This window comes from Apus apus, chromosome 1 (genome assembly GCF_020740795.1).
Source record: "Apus apus isolate bApuApu2 chromosome 1, bApuApu2.pri.cur, whole genome shotgun sequence".
In the NCBI taxonomy this organism is placed as follows: domain Eukaryota; kingdom Metazoa; phylum Chordata; class Aves; order Apodiformes; family Apodidae; genus Apus; species Apus apus.
In genome coordinates this window covers 1,991,774-2,017,461 of record NC_067282.1, presented here as the reverse complement: position 1 = coordinate 2,017,461, position 25,688 = coordinate 1,991,774, and the positions used below count along the sequence as shown (strand labels likewise).

At 50.4% G+C, this 25,688-nt stretch overlaps 1 protein-coding gene across 8 annotated transcripts in view; it reads right to left on the bottom strand.

Annotated features, from left to right (window-relative positions):
• Nucleotides 1-25,688, bottom strand: part of GDPD5 (glycerophosphodiester phosphodiesterase domain containing 5) — a 182,162-nt gene that overhangs the window by 2,551 nt on the left and 153,923 nt on the right. For 6 of the 8 annotated variants that reach the window (XM_051608708.1, XM_051608707.1, XM_051608709.1 and 3 more), the window contains 7 exons: nucleotides 17,162-17,244; nucleotides 15,876-16,026; nucleotides 14,728-14,946; nucleotides 11,602-11,759; nucleotides 8,462-8,609; nucleotides 5,699-5,781; nucleotides 2,479-2,493 (listed from right to left, as the gene is read on the bottom strand). In XM_051608708.1, the coding sequence (XP_051464668.1) occupies nucleotides 2,479-2,493; nucleotides 5,699-5,781; nucleotides 8,462-8,609; nucleotides 11,602-11,759; nucleotides 14,728-14,946; nucleotides 15,876-16,026; nucleotides 17,162-17,244 (857 nt within the window). The remainder of the gene's footprint in view (nucleotides 1-2,478; nucleotides 2,494-5,698; nucleotides 5,782-8,461; nucleotides 8,610-11,601; nucleotides 11,760-14,727; nucleotides 14,947-15,875; nucleotides 16,027-17,161; nucleotides 17,245-25,688) is intronic. The other 2 variants (XM_051608714.1, XM_051608715.1) reach the window with 1 other exon arrangement.

Below are 25,688 nucleotides of genomic sequence, written 5' to 3'. Positions count from 1 at the left end.
TTATTATTATTATTATTATTATTATTATTATTATTATTATTATTATAATATAAAGTAATATTTTTCTTCTCTCATCATCATCTAAGCTGAACCACTCTGACCTGGAAGATGACCTTTTGAACTCTTATTGTCTCATGGAAGTAGATACCACTAAGGTCAATAAGGCTGCAAGTGCACAGGATCTGAGAGGATAAGACACTCCTTAAACTATAATCAGGATCAAAACACTTTGCTACAACAAGCCTTTTTTTTGCCCACAGCATCAGAATTTCCAGCATCAGGCTGGGTCACATGGTCAAAAGCCACAATGATCTCTTGCCCATAAGTCCTAGATGTCCCATGGAGGGACATGGGACATTTTGAGGCACCAACAACCCAGCCTCAAAGGGGTGCAGGGACCAAGGGTTCTTCTGCTAAGTGAAACAAGCATTGCTCTTTGCTCTCCATCTCTCCTGGTGGCTGCAGTCAGACCCAGGGTGGTGAGACAGACCCTGTTTTGGCAGGACAAGGGGTGATGGTTTTAAACTAAAACAGGGGAGATTTAGGCTAGAAGGAAGAACTTTTTTACAATGAGGGTGGTGTGGAACACTGGCCCAGGTTGCCCAGAGGTGTGGGTGATGCTCCATCCCTGGAAACATTCCAGGTCAGGTTGGATGGGGCTCTGAGCAACCTGATCTAGTTGCAGATGTCCCTGCTCGTGGCAGGGGGGTTGGACTAGAGGAGACTTGAGGGTCCCTTTAAACCCAAACCATCCTATGATCAATGATTCTAAATATGCTGGAGGGGACAATGACTCCTCTCACGGGGGTGCATTGCTCCCACTGAACAAGCCAGGAGAGGGTGCCCTCATTTTTCAGAGGTATTTGGAAATACCTTCTCAGAAGAGCCACCGGTACATTTAATCACGACGCAACTCCAATCAGCACCGTACAAAAATCCTCTCTGCTGTGCTCAGTCGCCTTTCTGAGCCTCCAAGAAAGCTTGTTTTATAGAAAATAGCACCTCTCCTACCCCCTTGGACTCTGTTGTGATCGGCCACGTTTGGGACAGCAGCGTGCAAAAAGGCCAGACAGACAGCAGGTGGGTCTTGTTCTGGGAGGTTGGCATCAAAGCAGACCAGACGGACACAGGGTGGGAACAGACTAAAAAATACTGGGACAACAACAGAGACAGCACACACCAGGTTAGGGCCACGCCCTGCCCCTTGGTTTGTAGGAGAGATGCTAAATGGCACGGGGAGGGGGTGGGAGAGGGGCAAGTTGGGGAGAAGGTGGGGTTGGTTGGTGCTGAGGTGGTAAGATGGAGCGAGCAAAGAGCCAAGCCAGCCGCAATCACAGTCCCCATCCTGCCACCACTGTTGCCTAAAGCCTGCCCAACTCCTCTTCCATCTGTCTTCTCCTTACCCATGAGCAAAGGGGAGGCGAGAGGGGAGGGAAAACACCCAACCTCCCTGCGACCCATGGGAGGACTCAGCCCAGCCCTATAGCCAGGTCCTGGTTGGAGGAGATACCACGAGGACGTAAGGCTGCAAGTCCCAGGTACCTCGTGGCCCAGCAACGCTTGCAGGTGGTCAACCCAGACCCCCAAGGCAGTGGGTGGGCAGACAAGCACAGACAGGGAGTAGCCAAGTCCTCTGAAATTCCACCCCAAGCCACACAGCAGGAGGAATGGAGAAGGTAACACGTGGAGAGAGCTTGGTCCCAGTACGGAGGTGGTGATGGCTTCACTGCAGGAAAGTGACAGCACTTCCCGCCCAGGGGAGGGGAAGGACTGGTGGGAAAACGACCAGTGCATGGAGAAATCTGGGCTTCTAATTGAGGGCACTTCAAAACCAGCATCCTGGGCTCACTTCCCTTCCCTGGGTGCAACGCTATTTCTTTTCACGTTGGATTTCCAGTTTCCCAGTGGTGCAACTGGGAAGAGGCTCCTGAAATATCCCAGCCCCCAAGGGCAGTAATTGATGAGCCAAATCTTTCCAGTTATTAGCCTGATTAATTCATTCCCAGGGCTGGAGAAGAACCACTTTATGTGACTGAACAGGTTACATTATTTATTTGAGATCTGTCCAGTTTAGAAGACGTTGGGCTCAAAATCCTCTGGTAAAGGCAGGAAGGAAGGGGATGCTTTGCATGGGATTATTTCCATGGAGAAAGAATTATGTCCCCTAGGAACTTCCCAATTACAACATGCTGCAGGGACCTCAGAAGAGGGCTGTTTTAAAAAGCTGGATCATTGTACCAGAAGGTCAGATTGCCTTCAAAACATCCTGGCTTCAGCATCAGGCTCCCGTGGTGCTCATGGCTATGGACTATGAGATGTTCAGACCCTTCAGGTCCCCCTGAGAAGCCGGATGTTTGAAAGCATCATGAAAAGCTGGGCCCTGTCCATCTGCAGTGAAGCCATAGCAGAGAGGGAGAAAGAAAGAGAGAAAGGAAGGTTGCATGAAAAAGAGAAAGAGGAGGAAAGCACCAGAATTACCTGATCATGTGATAGCTGTGAGATGCCAGAATGCAGCAGAGAGAGAAAGAGGAGGAACATGCACAACAGTCAGAGCAGTAAGAAAATAAACAAGGCGAAGAGGCAAAAAAAAAAACAAACAAAGAAGAAGATTGGTTAGAAGTCATCACAGTTGGTATTTCTCCTCTGGAGAGGCTGCCAGGATCCTGTCACCAGGGCTGAAGCAGAAGAGCAGGAGCAATCCCTACCCCTGGCTATGGAGGAGAGACAAGCCATGCGTAGGAGAGAGGACGAGCACATCCAAGCAGTGGCTCTGTTCCCACCCACCTCCCCATCCTTGCATGGAGGAAGCAGTTGTGTTTTGCACCCCCCCCCCTCAAAAAAAAGGGGTTTGGGGAAAAAAAAAAAAGCCCCAAACAAACAGAAAAACCCCACCAAAACCACCAACCACAACGCTGAAGGTCAAGTGCCAAACCCCATTTCCCAGAGCTGAATCACAACAGCAGGTAATAGTTGGGCAATTCTGCTGCCATTTGTTTTGGATGTAACCCCAATGGTGCTACCAGTTCCTTCATGTGGTGGAGAAACTGGAATGGCAGGGAAATAGGTCTGTCTTGCTCCAAGGTTCTTTAAAGAGCAAGCCCTTTGATGCAGAGAGTCCAGCTTCTGGTGCTGCAGTATCTCCTTCTTCCTTCTACTTGGGGCTGTGTTGTCCCAAAGGAGAGATCTCAAAGAAGACTTCTGGCCCTGCTACGTTGGACACGTAGTGCTTCAGGATGATGGACCTTGGGGAAAGCTGGTGGCAGTTTCCAGCTCTTCTCACTTGTATCACACTTACAATGAGAGTAGAAAAGAAATACTGCAAGAAAGCTTCCTTCCTTGCTCTGCTTCCTCTTTCCCTGCTCCACCAAACCTCTTCCAAACTAGAAGAAATTCAATTTGGGCAGAGAGAAAGAGTCCATCTATTGCAAAGTCCACATAGCTGTGACTTCTCCTCTCTCTGAGCAAACATCCAAGCCTCACCTCGAATCCTGGGGTCAGTTTTGGGCCCCTCAGGACAAGAAGGACATGGAGGGGCTGAAGAGTGTCCAGAGAAGGGCAAGGGAGCTGGGGAAGGGGCTGGAGCAGAAGGAGAAGGGGCTGGAGAACTTGTGAGGAGCAACTGAGGGAGCTGGGGGTGTCCAGGCTGGAGCAAAGGAGGCTGAGGGGAGACCTGCTGGCTCTGCAGCTGCCTGAGAGGAGGTTGGAGCCAGGGGGGTCGGGCTCTGCTCCCCAGGAACAAGCGACAGGACCAGAGGGAACGGCCTCAAGTTGTGCCAGGGGAGGCTGAGGTTGGATCTGGGGAACAATTCCTTCCTGGCAAGGGTTGTCAGGGCCTGGCCCAGGCTGCCCAGGGCAGGGGGGGAGTCCCCATCCCTGGAGGGGTTTCCAAGCCCTGGAGATGGTGCTGAGGGACACGGGGCAGGGGTGGCCTTGGCAGGCTGGGGGAAGGGTTGGACTGGATGATCTGAAAGGTCTTTTCCAACCTAAACAATTCTATGGTTCTATCATTTCACTCTGCTCGGGGACCCATAGTCCCCATTCAGCAAATGGAATCAGTTGCATTAAACTCTGGTCTCCTGGGTCTGATTCAGAAAAGCCTTCTAAAACCAACTTTGGGAGATGATGCAAAAGGCTTCAAATATCTTATCAACTTGGCCTTCAAAGTCTGCTCTTCAGAGTAGTCAGTCCCTGCCTCCAGACTCCTCCAGCTATTCCTCTATCTGACAGAGAAATACAGGGTCTAAAGAGCAGGGACATCTCTTATTAAACCAACTGACATATCTGAGGGAGTGGGGGAAGCCTCCAGAGAACACAGCCACAATGCCCTTCTGGAGAAAAGGCCACAATTCAGATCACAAGATCTCCTAGAAAGAATTTCATCTCCTCTTGGTCGGTGGTTTCATTAATTGCTGGGAAATCTAACCTGAGAGTTTTGAATCTGCTGCTCACTCCATTATTCCATGCTGGAACCAGGGACCCATGGGTCTACCAGGGTGGGACTGTGCAAGTCATGAATTTAGACACAATTATAAACAGATTCAACGTGTGGCCTGAAGTCAAATCCATAGCAGGTGTTGGCAGGAGCAATAGCCCAGTGTAACATGGCAAAAGTACCTGGGTGATTTTGCACCCAGGGGATGGAAAAAGCAGATGATCTGGGGCAACGTGACAGCAAAACCACTGGATGATGAGGCTGAAGGAGGTTGAATTGCTACTGTAAAGGCATTTCAGACATCAAGAAGGAGGGAAAGTGCAGGTCCCTTGTTGTCTCCAGGGCAGTTATTTGGGGTTGCCAAAGCAGATGAGGCTACAGAAGCAGGGGAAGAGGGGAGGTAATTCCAGAGTGACATTTTCCAAGGAGAAGGCTGGTGCTTCTTGCTGCAGGGAGCACATTCCTCCCTGAGCTCAAGGATTTTCCCAGAGAGGGTTATGACACTGTCATCACTGACAGATAAAATGCCTCCTAGGAGAGAAGACATCACTGGGAGAACTCAGTGGTTTCCTCTGGTACGAGCAGGAGGGTAGCTTGGCCAACCCTGCCATTAAGAAGTTGATTTACCTCCTCCTGACTTACCAGAGTCTTAACTTGCTCAGCTCCTACCATTTATTCACATATCCACATGAGTTTCAGGAACTCTGGCTAACAGAGAGGCTTCTGCCATGCCCACAGCAAATCCTTGCTCTCCTTTTTCTTTGGAAAACTGAGATACCTTCTCTGTGCATCAAACAAAGCAGCTTGAAAAATCTTCACATTTTTATGTCTTCACCCAAATGGGAACGACCTGACTTAAGAAAATTATAACAGGCTCTTCCTGAAGACTATCATGGTGGAATCTCAAAACATCTCCTCTTCTTCCTTTAAAGCATCTTAATCTCCTTCTCAACATCCATTTCCCCCAAGCATTTACAGTTTCTCTCCCACACGCAGTTCTGAGCAGAGCAAGGTGTCTCTCTGGCTGCTGTTTTGACATCTCTCATTCTCCTTACAAAGCAGCAACTTCATCCAACTCAACGTCACACCTCAGAAGTGGGGTTATTGTTTGAAGCCTTTGTGGGGATTTTTAATTCCACTTCCCTGCTATTGCAATCCCAGTGCCTGAGGAACACAGTGCTCCCCTCTCCCACCTCCAGCCCCACTCTCTGAACAAAACCACAAGCCACAGATACAGGAGAGTCAGGTTGTAACAATGCTACTTACTTCTGGAATATAAAAACTCCTACAATTATGATAAATGAAATGAGGTCAGACGTGATCCAGATCAGGTGGTATTCATCTGGAGGCTGGAAGACAAAAAACAAAACAAACACAGAAGCAGCCCTTGAACCTTCTGGTTTGTACAATCACGGAGAGATCACACGTTGCTGAAGTTACCACCAGTGCAGAAAGAAAACCCCAGAGCTGCTGGGGTCACCTATAAATCACTTCTGACATTCCTCATGCTGCTCTGACACCCAAAGTGATGTTATCAGGGAAAGCTGCCAAAAGGAACGATTTTAAACTCTCTCTCCTTTGGTGTGCTGACATGTTCCCAGAGCTTTGTGGGCCAGAAGGTTTCCGACCTCAGCTGCACGTGGAGGTGAGGTTTAAGAGGCTGCTTGGACATCCAAGTCTGGGGGAAAACACAGAAATACATACCCATTGCACAGCAGACATGCAGGGTCAGTTTGAGTGCTCGTGTGAGCTGTCCTGCATGGTCCCCATGCTGCAAGCAGGTACTTCTGCATTCCTGGCCTTTAAGGCATCAGTAGCTCTGGTTCCATTTTAAGTGGCTTTGATCATCACAGAGTCACCAAAGGGTTGTGGTTGGAAGGGACCTTAAAATTCATCCAGTTCCAACCCTCCTGCATGGGCAGAGACACCTCCCACTAGATTAGGTTGCTCAGAGCTCCATTCAACCTGGGTTTGGAAGTTTCCAGGAATGAGGCATCTTACCATCTTCTCTGAGCAACCTGGGCCAGTGTCTCACCACCCTCATCCTAAAACATTTCTTCCTTAGACCTAGTCCAAATCTCCCCTCCTTTATTTTAAAAACATCTCCCCTTGCCCTGTCACTACAGGCCCTGCTAAAAAGTCTGTCCCCATCTTTCTCATCAGCCTCCTTTAAGTATTGAAGGGCCACAATAAGGTCTCCCTGGAGCCTTCTCTTCTCCAGGCTGAACACCCCAACTCTCCCAGCCTGGCTCCAGAGCAGAGCTGCTCCAGCCCTCCCATCATCTCCGGGGCCTCCTCTAGACTTGCTCCAACAGCTCCATGTCCTTCTTGTGTTGGGATCCCAGAAATGGACCCAGCCCTGTAGGGGGTCTCATCAGAGCAAAGAAGAAGGGGACAATCACCTCTCTGACCCTGCTGGTCACACTAAGCCCAGCTAAACCCATCATCTGAAGCCAGCACAGAAGCACATGACTTCACATTGTGTTTTATGCTGCCCAGAAAAGAGCAAAAACAGTGAAGAACATCAAGTAAGTGAAATAATCAACTCCTGATGATGCTCAGAAGGCACCTACCCAGGACAGCCACCAGTGATACTAATGAATTCCTCCTGTTCCAAGCCTGGTCTGGTCCCAACCAGGAGAAAGTTTCTGATTTCATATCAGACACATCCATCACAACCACCATCACCATGATTAATGCACACAAGCAATATTTTGTAAGAGAAAGAGAATAGATAATGCCTAAAGAAGCACAGAATCACAGACTGTCAGTTGGAAGGGACCTCTGAAGATCATCGAGTGAAAGAAGTTGCCCTCATTTGATATTAAAAACAGGCAAAAAGCTGATTTTGCAGCCTGGCCAAAACACAGAAGCCAGGTTTGCTGGTTCACCTTGTGTGTCTGCTCTTCTGCAACTCAAATGCTGCTCACCAGATCTGGAAAGGTGGTTGGAAAATGGAAAAATCATGTGGGTTCAATGGGGCACAGACTCATAGAACCATTCAGGTTGGAAAAGCCCCTTGGGATCACCCAGTCCAACCATCATCCCTACTCTACAAACTTGTCCCTTAAACCACATCCACCAACACCACATCCAAATGACTCTACAACACACCCAGAGATGGTGACTCCACCACCTCCCTGGGCAGCCCCTTCCAGGGTCTGACCACTCTTGCTGGGAAAAAATCCTTCCTCATGTCCAGTCTGACCCTGCCCTGGGGCAGCTTGAAGCCCTTCCCTCTTGTTCTGTCACTGATCACCTGTGAGAAGAGACCAGCACCAACCTCTCCACAATGACCTTTCAGGTGGTTGCAGAGACTGATGAGGTCTCCCCTCAGCCTCCTCTTCCTCAAACTAAACATTCCCAGCTCCTTCAAGGGTTCTTCATCAGATTGATTCTCCAGGCCCTTCCCCAGCTTCGTTGCCTCCTCTGTCCTGGCTCCAGCACCTCGAGATCTCTCTGGAATTGAGGTGCCCAAAACTGGACACAAACTCCAGGGGTGGCCTCACCAGTGCTGAGCACAGGGGGACAATCACCTCTCTGCTTCTGCTGGTCACACTATGTCTAAGACAAGCCAGGATGCCATGGGCTCTCTTGGTCACCTGGGCACATACTGGCTCATGTTCAGCCTCTGGTCAATGAGAACCCCCAGGTCCTTTCCTGCCAGACCCTTTCCAGCCACACTTCCCCAAGCCTGGAGCGTTGCCTGGGGTTGGTGTGGCCCAAGTGCAGGACCCAACACACTGCACTGCATGCAAAGCAGTGCCCAAGGCTCCCAAATTCTCTATGGGGGGAGATGAGGCCACGGGGAGGAAGGCATGGGGCAAGAGGAACATTCAGCAGTTCCCACCTCAGGGCTCAGGCACACAAAGGGGCAAAACCCTCAGGCCCAATAGCAATCTCAACTCAACCAAACCTTCCTGGAGAAACCCACTAGCCATATCTAGCCAACGACCACCTCTACACCCCTACACTGCTTCCCCACCCCATCAAGGGGGTTCCCAGCACCTTCCCAAGCACCCTGCTTACCATGAGCCAGATGGGGAAAGGCACCTTGCGAAGGACGTGGGAGCTGTCGGAGGTGACCGACTGGACACCAGTGCACCAGAGGATGGAGAACAGCCAGGGCTCATTCACAGTGTAGAGATTCACACTCAGGTTGGCCATGGCATAGTCCCTGCCAGGAGACAGAGTGAGATGTGAATCCCCCAGCCACCATCACACCCCCTCCTCCCAGAGGAGAGCTCTTGCCACCACCCACCACTGATCACAACTAGATTGACTGGGTTTGAATCACATGAAATAGGTGGGGTTTTTACCAGGCCACGGTCACTTCCTAAGCAACCCAAGGGGGTTGCAATCAAATGGTTTGAACTTGACAGCTTTCTTCACCTCTTGGCTGCTATCTGACCCAGCCCACCTCAGGTGCTTCCTCCCAAACGATGGGCACGGCACGGTTTTGTAACAACTGCCTCATCACGTTGATGCCAAATTCACATCTGGCTCCAACGCCTGCACCACTTCAGAGGCAACTGACTTCACTGCAAACTGACAGAGCACATTTCCAGCACCAGTTCCTGCAACTCCCATGCCCCTGTTTTGGGGACAATCACAGCATCGCAGCTTCCAGTCTGCCGAGGTCATTTTCCAAGATGTTAGAACTGCTTTCTGGGCTACAGAAGCTGCCAGCAGCAAACCAGGCACTGCTCATGGATCCCCTGCACCCATTTGATTTGCATTAATTGCTCTGTTTCCTCATCTAAGAAGCAGAAGCATCACTCTTCTCCCTTGCATGAGCAGCACAGAGATTAATCCTTGCCATCCGATAGCAGCAAAGCCCTTTGAGGTGGAAGGTTGCTGTACAAGGACAACACCAAACTCACAACATGACCAAGCTGCTCCAAAGGCTCAAGGATTCCTGAGAGCAGAGGTGGGTGCAGGAATGTTACATCCAGATACCAATTTTTTGGTAGGACTGAGGAAACTGTGTTATCTCAGGGCTTGTTGAGCCTGCTCCAGCTTGTGCTGCAGTCCTGCACACCTGGAACCCTGTGTTCAGTTTTGATTCCCTCTCTAGAAAAAATATGTGGGCAGGTTGGAGAGAGTCCAGAGAAGGGCCATGAAGATGATCCAAGAGCTGGGAAGTCTGGCATATGAGGAGAGAACTGGGTTTGTTCAGCCTGGAGAAAAGAAGGGTTAGGGAAGACCCCACAAACCATGTTCCAGTACTGGAAGGGTGGCTACAAAGAAGACAGAGATTCCCATTTTACAAGGAGTCACATGGAAAAGATGAGGGGTAATGGGCACAGGTTAATTCTGGGGAGATTCCAATTGGACACAAGAGCATTTTTCAAAATGAGAACAAACAGCCATTGGAATAATCTCCCCAGGGAAGTGATGGATTCCTCAACATTGGACACTTTCAAGATCCACCTGGACAGAGTGCTGGGCCATCTAGTCCAGACCATGCTTTTACTGAGAAAGGCTGAGCCAGATGAACTTTGAGGTCCACTCCCAACTTGAGGTTCTGTGATTTGACTGGGCACCATGAGGCCTTCAGAGTTCAAGAACTTCCTCTAAAGAGACCCCCCTGCAGGGCTGGGTCCAGCTCTGGAGCTCCAAACATAGGAAGGACACGGAGCTGTTGGAGAGAGGCCAGAGGAGGCCCCGGAGATGCTGGGAGGGCTGGAGCAGCTCTGCTCTGGAGCCAGGCTGGGAGAGTTGGGGTGTTGAGCCTGGAGAAGAGAAGGCTCCAGGGAGACCTGAGAGCACCTTCCAGGGCCTGAAGGGGCTCCAGGAAAGCTGGGGAGGGGCTTGGGACAAGGGCAGGGAGGGCTGGGAGCAGGGGGAAGGGTTTCCAGCTGGCAGAGGGAGCTGGAGCTGAGATGGGAGGGAGAAATTCTGGGCTGTGAGGGTGGGGAGAGCCTGGCCCAGGTTGCCCAGGGAAGCTGTGGCTGCCCCATCCCTGGCAGTGTTGAAGGGCAGGTTGGATGGGGCTTGGAGCAACCTGGGCTGGTGGGAGGTGTCCCTGCCCATGCAGGGGGTTGGAACTCGATGATCTTTAAAGGTCTTTTCCAACCCAAACCAGTCTCTGATTGTATGATAAGAAACACTCCAGTAGCAGGTCTGATTTTGGAGACAGCTGAGATGGGATTGATTAGAGATAAGGGCTGATAATCTGGGATAGATGAGAGTGTTGGCATTTGGTCCTCTCCCTGAAAGAGAGCAAATAGGCAGGAGAAAAAGAGGCAGGAATTATCCTGCAGGTAAAGCACAGACTTGGTTTCAAGGATGAGCAACTAGACTGATTGCTGGCAGCCATGAAAAGCCACCACTGGATCAGGCTAAATAGGACCAAGTTCTCAGCCAGTTGTGGGCTCAGCCCCTTCCCTACTCCCAGCCCAAAGATAGAGCAAAAAAACCCCTTGGAAGGTACTTTTCTTCTGCAAAACTCTTTCATTTTTTAGGTGTTTCTTCAGGGAAAAAATAAAATAAAATCAAGCTTTAAAAAAACAGAGAAGCTTTACCAGAGACAATGGACCCTTCCTGAGAAGGGGGCAAAGCTGGGAGCTGACACATGGCATGGCTCAAATACAGGCTCAAGCAGAAGGAGAGGAACCCCACACTGTGCCAACCTCATTAAAGAGGAGACCTGGCCAGTCTGAATAGCTGACAAAGGATAGTCATGAAATGGGTGAATTCTCTGCAAAGAGAAATTTCTGAAAGCACATCCAGGACTTGGATGAATCAAAATTCTGCTCTAGCAACTCCAGAGCAGATGAACAGGAGCAAAGGGCAGCTGCTAATGAGGATGAAATAACACTTGGAGGTTCTCAGTGTGAAAAGCTTTCACTTTTTCCAGAGCTGACAGTGTAATAAGAACCAGACAATCCATAAATTTGCATTTCAAAAAGGGATGGTTGTGATTTAGCATGTGGAATTATGAGAGTCAGCTGTTGGCTCCTAGGAAGGTGATGGCTGGGGACAAGCTTTCACAGCTCCAGCTTTCAAGAGCAAACCCATCTGAAAAGATTCCTTTGTGCAGACAGGATGGGATGATCAGAAAAGATGAGACTAGGACAGGGATGCACAGAGGGCACAAGGGTGCTCAGAGCCACGGACACCCTCCACAGAGACCTTCCAGGCAGTGTCCAAACAGAGGGCTGTACCTGACATCCTCGTTGGTGACCTTGGTGTAACGCAGGTTGAGCTTCACGATGCCCTTCTCCCTCAGGTGCTCTGCATCCAGCTTGAGGCCAGAAGTCTGCTGGAAACCTGGTGCAATCTGTCTGACCAGCTGCCTCTCCGGGTCCGGCAGCCACATCACCTGCAGAGGGAGAGAGACAGAAGGTGGTTATGGCAAAGGGGCTTCTCACAGCTGGGGACACAAGACAACCAGTTTACACCCAGCCAGAAGCAAAACCACCTGAGATACAGCCTGGTTTGTCAGCCAGACTGTCTGGGAGACACTTAGAGCCTCCCACGTCCTCAAGCAAATGCATTTCAGGGTTATCCTGGAGCCCAAAGGGTTGTGACACAGACAATCCTGGAGGTGAAGAGGGTTGAGATGCAAAGGGGTCAGGCTCATGAGAAGAGACATGGTGTGTCCTTGAAAACCTGTCCTCCCTGCCCCATTCAGGGCACAGAGAGAACTGAGGACACGAGGTGAAAACTAACAGTGCAGGCAGGATGCACAGGAGAAGCCTCTGATCCCATGTTCAAGCCTGGTTTTATTCACCCTCTTCTCAGGGCTGCATCTACTCCAACCCAGGGAAAGGATTTTCCTGAGTTCATACCTGTTGAGGGGCTGGAGCGTGTCCAGAGAAGGGCAAGGGAGCTGGGGAAGGGGCTGGAGCAGAAGGAGAAGGGGCTGGAGAACTTGTGAGGAGCAGCTGAGGGAGCTGGGGGTGTCCAGCCTGGAGCAAAGGAGGCTGAGGGGAGACCTGCTGGCTCTGCAGCTCCTGAGAGGAGGTTGGAGCCAGGGGGGTCGGGCTCTGCTCCCCAGGAACAAGCGACAGGACCAGAGGGAACGGCCTCAAGTTGTGCCAGGGGAGGCTGAGGTTGGATCTGGGGAACAATTCCTTCCTGGCAAGGGTTGTCAGGGCCTGGCCCAGGCTGCCCAGGGCAGGGGGGAGTCCCCATCCCTGGAGGGGTTTCCAAGCCCTGGAGATGGTGCTGAGGGACACGGGGCAGGGGTGGCCTTGGCAGGGCTGGGGGAAGGGTTGGACTGGATGATCTTGAAGGTCTTTTCCAACCCAAATGACTCTGTGATTCTGCACCACACTTTGAAAACATGTCAGATTGATCTCTGGTAACAGGCTCAGCTGCCAGATGTGGATACAGGAACCAAGCTGGGCAGTTTCATGGCTTGTGCCACACAGAGGCTGGACCCAGCCAGATGATCTCAGCAGTACCACCAGGCATTGGATTAACCCGTGTTTAATAACTCAGTCACATTCATTTACCAAAGCACCAGAGCAGCACAGATACAGCTATTTGCATTTTTAACAGGGAGCCATAAAACCTGGGTGAGAAATACCACTTCACAACTACACATCTATGTTTCAAATATTTTTCCCCTGCTCTCCATTCCAATACCCAAGGAGAACACAGCATGGTCCCCCCTTGGACCTAGCCAACTTGGCAGAAGCTTGTGGAGAACACTGTGACTGCAGCCCCAGAGTTACTTGGCAGTTGGGTGGCAGTGGCTGCTGTTAGAAAGTCAGATGGAAGCTAAAAGTAGCTCCTTCTGAGCCTGTCACTCCACAAGTTGGTGCAGAACTTGTCTGTGCACATAGATGCCCCTAACTGGTACAGCTGAAGTGCCTGAGCTGTGAGGGATGTAGTCATTCCACTTGCCAGCCTCACCACACTGTTTTCAACCAGTCCATACTCAAGGGAGAGCACAGGACAAGCACAAGGACCAACTTTCCTCCCCAAGACAGGTCATGAAGAGACATTCTCCAAGAGACACCCAAAGCCCCCAGATCTGGTGCCCCTCTGACACGTGGGAAGTGGTCCTCTTCCTCCAGAAGAGGTGAATGCATCAGAAGGAACTCCTGGCAGGCTGGATGAGTACCTGTTACACTTTGTGGTCAGAGAGGACAAGCCTAACAAGGCTGACAGGTTCTGATTTCAACAGCATGAGCTGGAAATTCAAGTGCTTGGCATAACCCAGCAAGGACAATTCTGGGGCAAAAAAGGAAGTCTGGAAGAGATCTCTGCAGGTACATAGACCTCATTTTGTGGAAAACCCCTTATCTTCAGGACACCCATTTCTGCTCCAAGCAGAAGCTGACTCCAGGCTGCAACAGTTGCTCAGCTCAGGGAGAAGGATTATGTAAAAGCAAGGAGTTAAATCATAGAATGGTTTGGGTTGGAAGGGACCTTAAAGATCATCTAGTTCAAACTCCCCTGCATGGGCAGGGACACCTCCCAGCAGACCAGGTTGCTCAGAGCCCCATTCCACCTCAGAGGGAGAGGAAGGGATCTCTGATGCTCACAACTGGCCTCCAGGTCTCAGCCTCTTCTCTTGTGTCTGAGACTCTTCTCGAGTCGCTTGGTGGGAAGGGCTCTCAGGAGATCTTTTGCAAGGCCCTGTAGTGATAGGATGAGGGGCAACAGTTTGAAATTGATAAACAGCAGATTTAGGTTAGATCTTAGGAAGAAATTCCTGTCTATGAGGATGGTGAGACACTGGCACAGGCTGACCAGAGAAGCTGTGTCTGCCTCATCCCTTAAAGTGTTCATGTTGGATGGGCCTTGGAGCAACCTGGTCTAATGGGAGGTGTCCCTGACCACAGCAAGGGGATTAGAACTAAATGATCTTTCAGGTCCCTTCCAACCCAAACCATTCTATGATTCTCAACAACCTCCTTGCCAGTACTGGAGAGCTCCTATAAGATCTCTCCTACATCTTTTCCAGGATGAAGAGACTCAGTTCCCTCAGCCCCTCCTCAATTGTTCAGCCCCCTGACCAGTTTGGTCACCTCTGCAGGACTGGTCCCAGTTTATCAATATCTTCTGTGTACTGGTGAGTCCAACACTGGACACTATTGCTGAGTTGGGGAACATTCACTTTCCTCCAGCTCCTATGTACACTGCCATGAGTACAGTCCAAGAAGTTCTCAGGTGTCTGGGACCACCAGCCTGGATGCACATTCCTCCCCAGCACAACTTCTCAGCATGAACTGGCATTTCAAATCAACTGTCAAAGGGATCAAATGAGGCACTTCAGGATCTGGGGAATCCATAGGGAGAGTAATTTTGGAAACAACCAACCCCACCCAACTCACAGCCTGCTGCCGAATTCCTGATGCCAGGATGGTTTCCAGGGTGATGTTGATGTAGGTGCTGTAGTAGGGATGAGCTGTTGGCAGGTCCTGGAAGTTCAAGATGAGTGTTGTGTTGTCCTTGATCACCTCCAGCATATCTGCCAGCTTGCAGACTGACTGGTTGGCAGCTTCCAAGTAGTCAGACCTTGAGAGGGACCCAGCCGTCCAGAAAGGGTCATTCTGAAAGCAAAGCACATCCCAGCATTAGTGCCACAAAGCCCAGACTCCTCCAAGGCAGGTGAAGACCCTTTTCTACCCCACCTTGGTAACAGTGAGGGATGCTGACAGCTATCCTAGGTGACCATCTTGCAGCTTGCTGAAGCTCTGTGCCTCAGTTTCCCTACCCATCACAACAGCTCAGGTCAGACCAGCAGCGAAGCTATGGTGGGTTCAAGCTTCCCCCAAGTGAGCGCTTGAAGAGCTTCAAGTGAGCATGTGGAAGTGGTGTCTGAGCTTGCCTCACTGCAGCAATGCCTCAGCAAGCCCCCTCCCAGCTTGCATGAATCACTTGATGATCTTCAAGGTCCCTTCCAACCTTACTGAGTGTGCCAAAGTGCTGCAGCCCTCCCTCCCTCCAGACCACAGCGAAGGTTCTCCTACAAGGTCATGGCCACAGGCTGAAGAGCAGCTTGGCAATAAGAAATCCCACCTGCAACCTGGCTGCACCCCAAAGGGTGGGTCAAGCCCAGCCCACAGGTTTTCTTCCTCCTCTGGATTTTGAAGGCTGAATTTCGTGTTTTTGCTTTGTGAAGACAATTGTCAACGAAAGCAAAATAAAGAAAATGGAAGAGATTGTAACATTCTGTCTTTTCTGTGCTCTTTGTAACACGTTTGCCCTCCTGGGGGTCTTGAAGTCCTCTGTGGTGTCAACCAGGCATTAAGGTCCCCAATTCCAGATGCTGGAAGGGGCACAGAAAGGTCTTTTAAACCAAGTCTAAGTTTACTAGAGGACAGCCCCAAATGTCGTTCATGGATTCTTGGTCTAGCTACACTTCAGACCACTCCACCAAGGAGGTGGATCTACACTTCTCCACCTCAAAGAGGGTTTAGGCATGAGCTTTCATGCCATGTCCACGACTCTAGGACACCCTCTGCACGGCCACAGGCACCTGTAGGAACCACTCTCCAGCGTTGAGCTTTTCCAGGTCAGTCCAGTTGAACATGGAGGAGTGCTCGTAGGCCCGCTCTGGAAACACCTCCTCCACGTTGGTTGTTCTCCTGAGTGTCTTGTCATGCATCAGAAATGGGACTCCATCGTAGCTGCAGAGACAGTCAGAGGCCCCATTACAGGTGGGGGAGAACAACCACCTCCCCAACACTAGAAAAATACCAGCTCCCACTCCAGCCTCTCTCACAGCTCCACATCAAAGATCACTGTGAAGATCCCAACCCCATTAACACCTCCTCAGCAGCCCCAGGTTCAGCTGAAGTGAGAGGCACCCAGAAGAAAAAGGCTCTTAGATACCTGCTGGATGTTTGCAGTCATTCAGATGCTGACATAACCTTATCCAGCCCTGCCTCCCTCCTCCCCACTGCCCCCTCCAAAAGGTCCAGAGTGCCAAACTCAGGTCACTTGGTTATAATGTCAGTCATAATGTCAAGAATTATTTAATAATAATAACAACAACAATAATAATGATGATGTCAGTTATAATGACAATAATATCAGAGGTTTTTCACATCCTGGATACACAGACACACAAACTATTCTCAGATTCTTGATAGCAGATCATAGGATCATGGAATCCCAGACTGGTTTGGATTGGAAGGGACTTTCAAGATCATCCAGTCCCAACCCCCTGCATGGGCAGGGACACCTCCCAGCAGCCCAGGCTGCTCCAAGCCCCATCCAACCTGCCCTTCAACACTGCCAGGGATGGGGCAGCCACAGCTTCCCTGGGCAACCTGGGCCAGGCTCTCCCCACCCTCACAGCCCAGAATTTCTCCCTCACATCTCAGCTCCAGCTCCCTCTGCCAGCTGGAAACCCTTCCCCCTGCTCCCAGCCCTCCCTGCCCTTGTCCCAAGCCCCTCCTCAGCTTTCCTGGAGCCCCTGCAGGCCCTGGAAGGTGCTCTCAGGTCTCCCTGGAGCCTTCTCTTCTCCAGGCTGAACACCCCAACTCTCCCAGCCTGGCTCCAGAGCAGAGCTGCTCCAGCCCTCCCAGCATCTCCGGGGCCTCCTCTGGACTCATCCCACTATCTGATCTCATCTCAGTAGAACAATTAGTAGCAGCTGTTCATTACAAATGAAGACAGCTAGAAATCATGGGATGCATTCACCACAACTGCCCTTTTCAGTGGTAAATGGTGGTCACACCAGACACACACCAGACAGAAAAGACCCACCATGGTTTGGTCCACAGACAAAGCCTCAGACCAGCCAGCACACTGGCTCACCTCAGTATGACATCAGCTTGGACTCCATACAGCTTCTGCTCCACTGCCTTCTGGAAGGACATCAGAGTGTTTTCTGGTGCCAACTATAGGGGAAAAAAAACCAGCAATGAGGTTAGTAGTGAGTGGAAATGTTTACAAAGCAGTGTCAGCAAGGATGCTGGGAGGGAGGCTTAGAGTTTGTAGGGAGCCAAAATCATCTTGTTGCACAGATCATGTGGTGGCCAGTGACACTGGAGTACCAGTGTTCTCAGACAGAGTTGCATCTTCCTGAAGTCTGAAGATGACCAATGCACTTGACTCCACTGATGGACTGTCACAAGGAGGACAGAGCTCACTGCAGAGTTACCATCACTTGCAATACCAGAAACCCAGCCCCAGGGCTGGTGCAAAGTTAGTGTAACAGAAATTTGCTCACCAACATGGTCCCCTAAACAGTGGCTTGCTGGAGATCGTGGAATTGTTTTGGTTGGAAAAGAACTTTAAGATCATCAAATCCCACTGCTAACCCAGCACTGCCAAGTCCACCACTAAACCATGTCCCTCAGCACCACATCTACACAGAGTTGAAAATACTTCCAGATACAGTGACTCTGGGCAGCCTGTTCCAATGAAACCCTCAGAAAGCAATTGTGAAGGTGATTCCCATTCTCCAGCCACAGGTTATGTCTAGAGGTATCTAAAACACCTTATGAGTTCTTCCTTCTCCTCTGTTCTTGTGCAAGCAGTGACCACAATGTCATTATAGAAAGGAGAAAGTCACAGAATGACAGCATCACAGAATCTCAGGGGTTGGAAGGGACCTGGAAAGATCACCCAGCCCAACCCCCCTGCCAGAGCAGGGTCACCCAGAGCACATCACACAGGAACGTGTCCAGGAGGGTTGGAATGTCTCCAGAGAAGGAGACTCCACAGCCTCTCTGGGCAGCCTGGCCCAGGGCTCTGTCACTCTCACAGGAAAGAAGTTCTTCCTGATATTCCCATGGAACCTCCTGTGCTCCAGTTTGCACCCACTGCCCCTTGTCCTGTCACTGGACATCACTGAACAAAGCCTGGCTCCATCCTCCTGACACTGCCCTGAACGTGTCTGTAACCATGGGTGAGGTCGCCCCTCAGTCTCCTCTTCTCCAAGCTCAAGAGACCCAGCTCCCTCAGCCTTTCCTCACCAGGGAGATGTTCCACTCCCTCCAGCCTCTCTGTGGCTCTGCCCTGGACTCTCTCCAGCAGTTCCCTGTCCTTCCTGAACTGAGGGGCCCAGAACTGGACACAATATTCCAGATGCAGCCTCACCAAGGCAGAACAGAGGGGGAGGAGAACCTCCCTTGCTCTACTAACCACCCCCTTTCTAATGCACCCCAGGATCCATTGGCCTTCCTGGCCACAAGGGCACATTGCTGGCTCATGGTCATCCTCCTGTCCTCTAGGACCCCCAGGTCCCTTTCTCCTACCCTGCTCTCCAGCAGCTCAGCCCCCAAGCTGTACTGGTCTGTGGGCTTGTTCTCCCCCAGATGCAAGACTCTGCACTTGCCCTTGTTGGATTTCATCAAGTTTCTCCCCACCCAACTCCATAGTCCACTCCCAAGACCAGGGAATTACCAGTGGAGAACAACTGGACCACAGCTTCTGCAGCACACATTTTATTTCCACATCTACTCTTTCAATAACATCACCTGTTATTCAGTCTAAAAATCAGTTTCTTTCTCTAATAAAAAGGCTCCAGTGAGTTTAAACAATTATTTTAAAAAGCAGCCTTAAGCCTAGGAAATGTATCCCTGTGGCTACCACAGATAAGGACCCAAATCTTATTTCCAAGCCCTTCCTGTTGAAAGGAGCAGATGGTAACAATTCAGGCTTCAAAACAACACAGTGTGAAGACAAATACTTTGCTTTTCTACAAAACCAGCACAGTGTAACTAGCCCCCAAATGTCCATAAATAAACAACAGGCAGAGCAGGGTCAAAAAAAATTAAATAAGACAGCTATGGAAAAAAAAAAATCTGGCAGGTTTTCTGCACCGAAACACGAGCACATCACAGTAAAGCTAATTTTAAAACTGCATTTATTTATTTTCAGGTTTGGAGCACCTGTAACATCCTGGTTTTTCCACTCATCTCTGCCACCTCCACCACCAGGCTCAGGAAGTTTCCATCAGGGCACAAGGAATATTCACAAGGCACTGATTTTCAGGAATTCTTCAGGGTTTGGGAAGAAGAATAACGAAGAGCAAAAGCCTAAATGCACCATTTGAGCAACATACACCAGAAATACAAAAAAACAAAACCAAACAAAGCAACAAGCAAACACCTGCTCAAGTGTTAAAGTGTCTCTGGGAATAATTACTTTTCTTATTAGGTGATGACCTCACACGTTCAGGTCAAAGCTTTGGGGGGAATAATCAGACCAAATGGCAGCAACCACCTGCAAATAGCTCTGGTATCTCTCTGCTGGATCCCTCTGGCTCAAGCAAAGTGAAATAATAGTTCTGTTTGCTTTTTGTTCCACAAAGGCTGCACAGAGGCACGTTACCATCCTAAAAAAGGTCCCAATCAAAGCCTGACTTGTTCAGGAGAAGACAGAGGCAACGCCTCCATCACTCCCTCTTGCACAGCCCAGCTCTGGGTCACCCAAGGTCGAGCTGAAAGAGCTTTTTGCACCATATCCCGGATGCCCAGAGCTGGCAGCAGGGAGCAGCAGCCACCCAAAGATCTAAAGATCCCAGCCAGGCAGACCTGCTCCATCTTCTTGGGTTGCTTTCAGCATCTCAGGTTTTCCCCATCGAGTAGCTCAGGTTTCTTCAGGATAACACTGCTCCTCTCTCCACAGGGTGATGCTCAATGTTTGCTTTCAGAGACTGCAGCCATCTCAAGGAAATGAAGGGTGTGGGGTTCAAACTAGGAAGAGCTGAGTGGTTGGCCAGTGGCACAGGCTGCCCAGGGAGGTGGTGGAGTCACCATCCCTGGAAGTGTTGAAAAGAAATGTAGGTACAGTGCTTGGGAACATGATTTAAGCACTGAACAGGTAAATCTGGTTATGGTAGGAGGATTTAGGTTATGGTGGGACTTGATGATCTTCAAGGTCCCTTCCAATAAGAAAGATTCCATGATTCTATGAGCTAGAGAAACCCAAGGGAAATGCAAGGCCAGGAAGGGTTGTTGGGTGGATGCAAAGCAAGTCTCAGCTCAAGGTGTCACACCACAACAAACAGCAACTGAACCCTGGGCCCTATAAGTGTTCTTGCCAGGGATGGGGACATACAAGGATTAGAAAAGCAAAGCATGTTGAGCTGTAACTCATCTCTCAGGCTCAGGGAGACTGGAAAGGCCAAGTTTTACTATATTCCCTAAGAAATCAAGGTAAAACCCTTCAACAAGGGTAGGATGGCACTGCTGTTACCCACCAGACAATGAAGATCTCTTACTGCATGCATCATAGAATGGTTTTGGTTGGAAAAGACCTTTCAGATTATCAAGTCCAACCCTTCCCCCAGCCCTGCCAAGACCACCCCTGCCCCGTGTCCCTCAGCACCATCTCCAGGGCTTGGAAACCCCTCCAGGGATGGGGACTCCACCCCTGCCCTGGGCAGTCCATCCCAAAGTCTGATCACCCTTTCCATGAGGAAGTGCTTCCTAATATCCCACCTAACCCTCCCCTGGAGCAGCTTCAGGCCAGGCCCTCTCGTCCTGTCACTGGTTGCCTGGGAGAAGAGCCCGACCCCACCTGACTCCAACCTCCCTTCAGGTGGTTGTAGAGAGTGAGAAGGTCCCCCCTGAGTCTCCTCTTCTCCAGGCTAAACAAGCCCAGCTCCCTCAGCCTCTCCTCATCAGACTTTCCCTCCAGTCCCTTCTCCATCCTCGTTGTCTCCTCTGGACCTGCCCCAGCACCTCCAGACCCTTCTTGCAGTGAGGGGCCCAGAGCTGCACCCAGGACTGGAGGTGATGCCTCCCCAGGGCTGAGCACAGGGGGAGAATCACCTCCCTGCTCCTGCTGGCCACACCATTCCTGGTACAAGCCAGAATGACACTGGCCTTCCAGGCCACCTGGGCACACTCCTGGCTCGTGTTCAACCAGTTGTCAACCAGAATATCCTTCTCCTGCCTCATCTCCAGCCCCTACAGACCAAACTTAACTGGATGGCACCAGAGCTGAGTGTGGCTGCTCAAACCTGAGGCTCATCCATTCCTTTCCCAGGAGCTTGACCTCAAACACAAGTTAAATCACCTTACAGATCTCTGTCCAGATCTGTGTTGGAAGCAGAGTTTTGTAGCTGTGCAGAGGAAACAGCATTTTAAAACTCTTGTCAGGACAGGCTGACACCTGAGGCTCAACCACCCAAACACAGCTTCAGGAGCTGTAACATCACCTGTGTCACAACATCACTAGAAGTGAAGAGCAGCCTCATGGAGAGGATCACAGATGGATGGACATCTCTGGCTGCCCTCCATCAGCACGGAGCTGAAGTCCTCTCCATAACCACCTGGCCCACGATGGCAGCCTCTACACCAGCTGACAGCCCCATCCCCTGCACCTCAGAAGCTCTGGGAAAGCAGATAACAAGCCTTGCAGGCAGAGACATCATCTTCTTGTGAGCATGTGGTGGGTAAGGTCCTAACCTGGCCAGAGCCAGTCACCCTGATATAAATAATTGCATCTCCAAATGTGTCCATCATTGATGCAGAATCTGCCCTCCCATGTTTCTCAACCTTTTGGTCAACTCTGGCCTTGAGGGGACTGAACAAGCCACTCACACCAATGACATAAGCCAGTAAAGGTCACCCAGAAAACCAGGAGAGCAAATTGAAGCCTGTCCCCTAAAATCAGATGCTGCTTGTTCCTGGAGGTTCCCCAGGCACCACTTTGGAGGCAGGACCAATCTGTACCAGGAGTTCACATCCTTCACAACGGGAGGTTTTCTGTGAAAAGGCAGAACCTGAGTAACAGGTCTTGCCATCATCCCAGCTTCTCTCTGTCTCCCTCCAGGAAAGAGAGCACTGAAGCCCCCAAAATTCAGCATATTTAGGCCAAAGATGTATCCAAATGAGACAGCTGCCAATACAGAAATTACTGAGATGAATCCTGATCTTTCAAAAGGTTTTACAGCAAACCTGAAATAACTAAACACACAAACAATCTTTCTATTTGTATTTTTTCTCTGTCTCCCTCCAGTTTCTTTGATGGGTTTTCTTGCTTGATACAATATTCAGGCACACTATGTGTAAAACCCAGATCCAGGTTTGCAGTGATCCAGTGTAACTGGACACACCCAATTGCTAAATAAACCAGTGCTGAAGTGAAGGAAGCCCTGGGGCACAAAGCAGAAATTTCACTCCAAAACCTCTCTCATATATAAGCCATGCCAACATCCAACAACTCACAGAATCATGGAATGGTCAGAGTGGGAAGGGACCTCTGGAGATCATTTAGTCCCACTCCCCTGCTGAAGCAGGATCACCCAGAGCACATCACCCAGGGCTGCATCCAGGGGCTGGAATATCTGCAGAGAAAGGGACTCCACACCCTCCCTGGGCAGCCTGGCCCAGGGCTCTGTCACCCTCACAGGCAAGAAGTTTTCCCTCATCTTTCAGGGGCACTTCCCATGTTCCAGCTTGTGCCCGTTGCCCCTCGTCCTGTCCCTGGGCACTGCTGAGCAGAGTCTGGCTCCATCCTCCTGCACCCACCCTGAGATACTGCCAGGCATTCAGAAGGTCTCCCCTCAGCCTTCTCTTCTCCAGGCTGAGCAGTCCCAGCTCTCTCAGCCTTTCCTCATCAGGGAGATGCTCCAACCCCCCAGTTGCTGCCTCCCCTGGACTCTCTCCAGCAGTTCCCTGTCTCTCTTGACCTGGGGAGCCCAGAATTGAACACAACATTCCAGATGTGGCCTCACTAGAGCAGAATAAAGGGGGAGGATGACCTCCCTTGACCTACTGGCCACCTCATGCAGCCCAAGATACCATTGGCCTGTACAGACAGACCCTGTACAGGATTTCTAGAAGCTGTTCTTTGTCTTCACACTTGGTTTGATAGGTTCATCCCTTGCAAAAAAAAAATCAGGCTAGTTTTAACTTCTTCCTGCTACAGAGACACAGCAAGTAATTTCAGAAAATTAACCATGGAAGAACTAATTTTAAATATTTTTCTGCTTAGAGGACAATTGCAAATGCTTTCATATTCAGACAAGAGCTTTGGACCTTCTTTAGAAAAGATTCTGAAAGTCTGCAGTTAGAGCAGAGCAGCCTTGCTATGATTGGACACCATCACAATGTATTTTTTCCCTAATTAACCACATTGTCAGGCCTTAAAAAGCAAAACAAATCACTGCATAATTGTATGTTGGGGAGACAAGCAAAGGAGCTTGCACAGAAGGACTAAATTTGTTCCCAAGAGTAACTCAGCCACTGCACACATCTGGCACTGTGCTCTGAGCTCCACTAAAGGATTGGGTCTTTGCTTCATGGACAAGCTTCAAGGCTGTTTTCTCATCCTTCCAGAAACATCAGCAGCATTTTCATTGTTTTTGAATTTTCCCTCCCTTGTAGGTCCCTTCCAGTATCAGTCTCCACATGAGCCAATGATTGGACTAAAACCACATAGAAGCAGAGAACCTTTTGGGTTGGAAAAGACTTTTCAGATGGTCCAGTCCAACCCTTCCCCCAGCCCTGCCAAGGCCACCCCTGCCCCGTGTCCCTCAGCACCATCTCCAGGGCTTGGAAACCCCTCCAGGGATGGGGACTCCCCCCTGCCCTGGGCAGCCTGGGCCAGGCCCTGACAACCCTTGCCAGGAAGGAATTGTTCCCCAGATCCAACCTCAACCTCCCCTGGCACAACTTGAGGCCGTTCCCTCTGGTCCTGTCGCTTGTTCCTGGGGAGCAGAGCCCAACCCCCCTGGCTCCAACCTCCTCTCAGGAGCTGCAGAGCCAGCAGGTCTCCCCTCAGCCACCTCTTGCCCCATATATCATCTCCCCAACACATCCATTATTTCAGAACAAGAGGCATCTTCAGCCATCCCATGGATGATGCCCTTTGTTGGCTCTTGTCAGAGGAGCACTCAGTTGTGTCTTTCTCCAAGGACTGGGTGTGCAGATGCAGTATTACAGACCCAGTCCTGCCAAACTGGTGGAGCAACCAGCTCCCAGCTCACACTTGTCTTGCTTCAGGAGATTTGAAGGCAAATAGTCTATTTCTTTTTACCATCTCCACTCCCACTAGATCCAGTTTCACCTCAGGTCCTAAACTCCCAGGCTCTGCAAAGGCTTTTGATCTTGTCACTGCCCAAGGGGGGACATCTGTGTCCTACAGCCCCGTTTCCAGACTCTTCTCTGGGCTGTTTCCTCCTCCCCAGCTCCACTTGGCCATTTCTGGAAACTCAATCTACATGCAGTTGGGTTGAACAGCAAAAGGGGAGGATGCAGCCCCGTGAAACAAGACCCCATGAGCAGAAATCCCTCTGCCAAGGCTTTCCAATAATTGATTTCCAAGCAGATGTGACTTAGCACAACCCGAGGACTTGCACTGCAGGTGGAGCTCTTCAAACTCCAGGTGACAACTGGTACAATGAAAAGCTGGGCATAGGTAGCACAGAAGGAAGTTTGGAACACTCCTCTGGTCTTCATCTATGTTCTCCCATCTCAGCTTTGCCACTCAAGGGCACAATCACTGCACACAGAGCAAAGGCAAAGCAGCTGGATAAACCTCCTGCCAGCTCACCATGGGCCACACAGGCTATTGCCTGGAGGTTGGAACAAGGCTTGCAAGTCTCAGATCTTGCTTCTTGCAGGCTTCAGAGAAAAACATCTGCTGCTAAGAGACAACCAGCTCTGTGTATCAGGGAATGGTGAAGAGGAGAGATGCATCCTGCTGAACACCTGGGCCACAGCTCCACACGAAGCACAGAGCCTACCACCACTCTTGATCAACCTTTGCAACCTGCTGCACCACCAGCACCCTCCCAGATAGGTTTGCTCCAAGCTACAGGGAGTGCTTGCTGGCTCCAAAGATGAGCACAGAACCATGGACCCATAGAATTGTTAAGGTTGGAAGAGACCCTCAAGATCATCAAGTCCAATTGTAATCCAACTACCACAACCACTAAATATCCTGAAGCACCACATCTAAATGCCTCTTGAACACCTCCAGGGATGGTGCCTCCACCACCTCCCTGGGCAGCCTGTTCCAAGTTCTCGCCACTCTTTCAGTAAAGAAATTTTTCCTGATATCCAACCTAAACCTCCCCTGGCACAACTTAAATCCATTTCTTCTCATTCTATTGCCAGTTTCTTTGGAGATGAGACCAACACCAGCCTCTCTACAACCTCCCTTCAGGCAGTTGTAGAGAGCAGGAAGATCTGCCCTGAGCCTTCTCTTCTTCAGGCTAAACACCCCCAGCTCCCTCAGCCTCTCCTCCTGTGACATGCCCTCCAAACCCCTCACCAGCCTTGTTGCTCTTCTCTGGACATGCCCCAGGACCTCAAGTGTCTTTCTTATCCTGTGGCACCCAGACTGAACACAGTGCTCAAGCTGTGGCCTCACCAGAGCC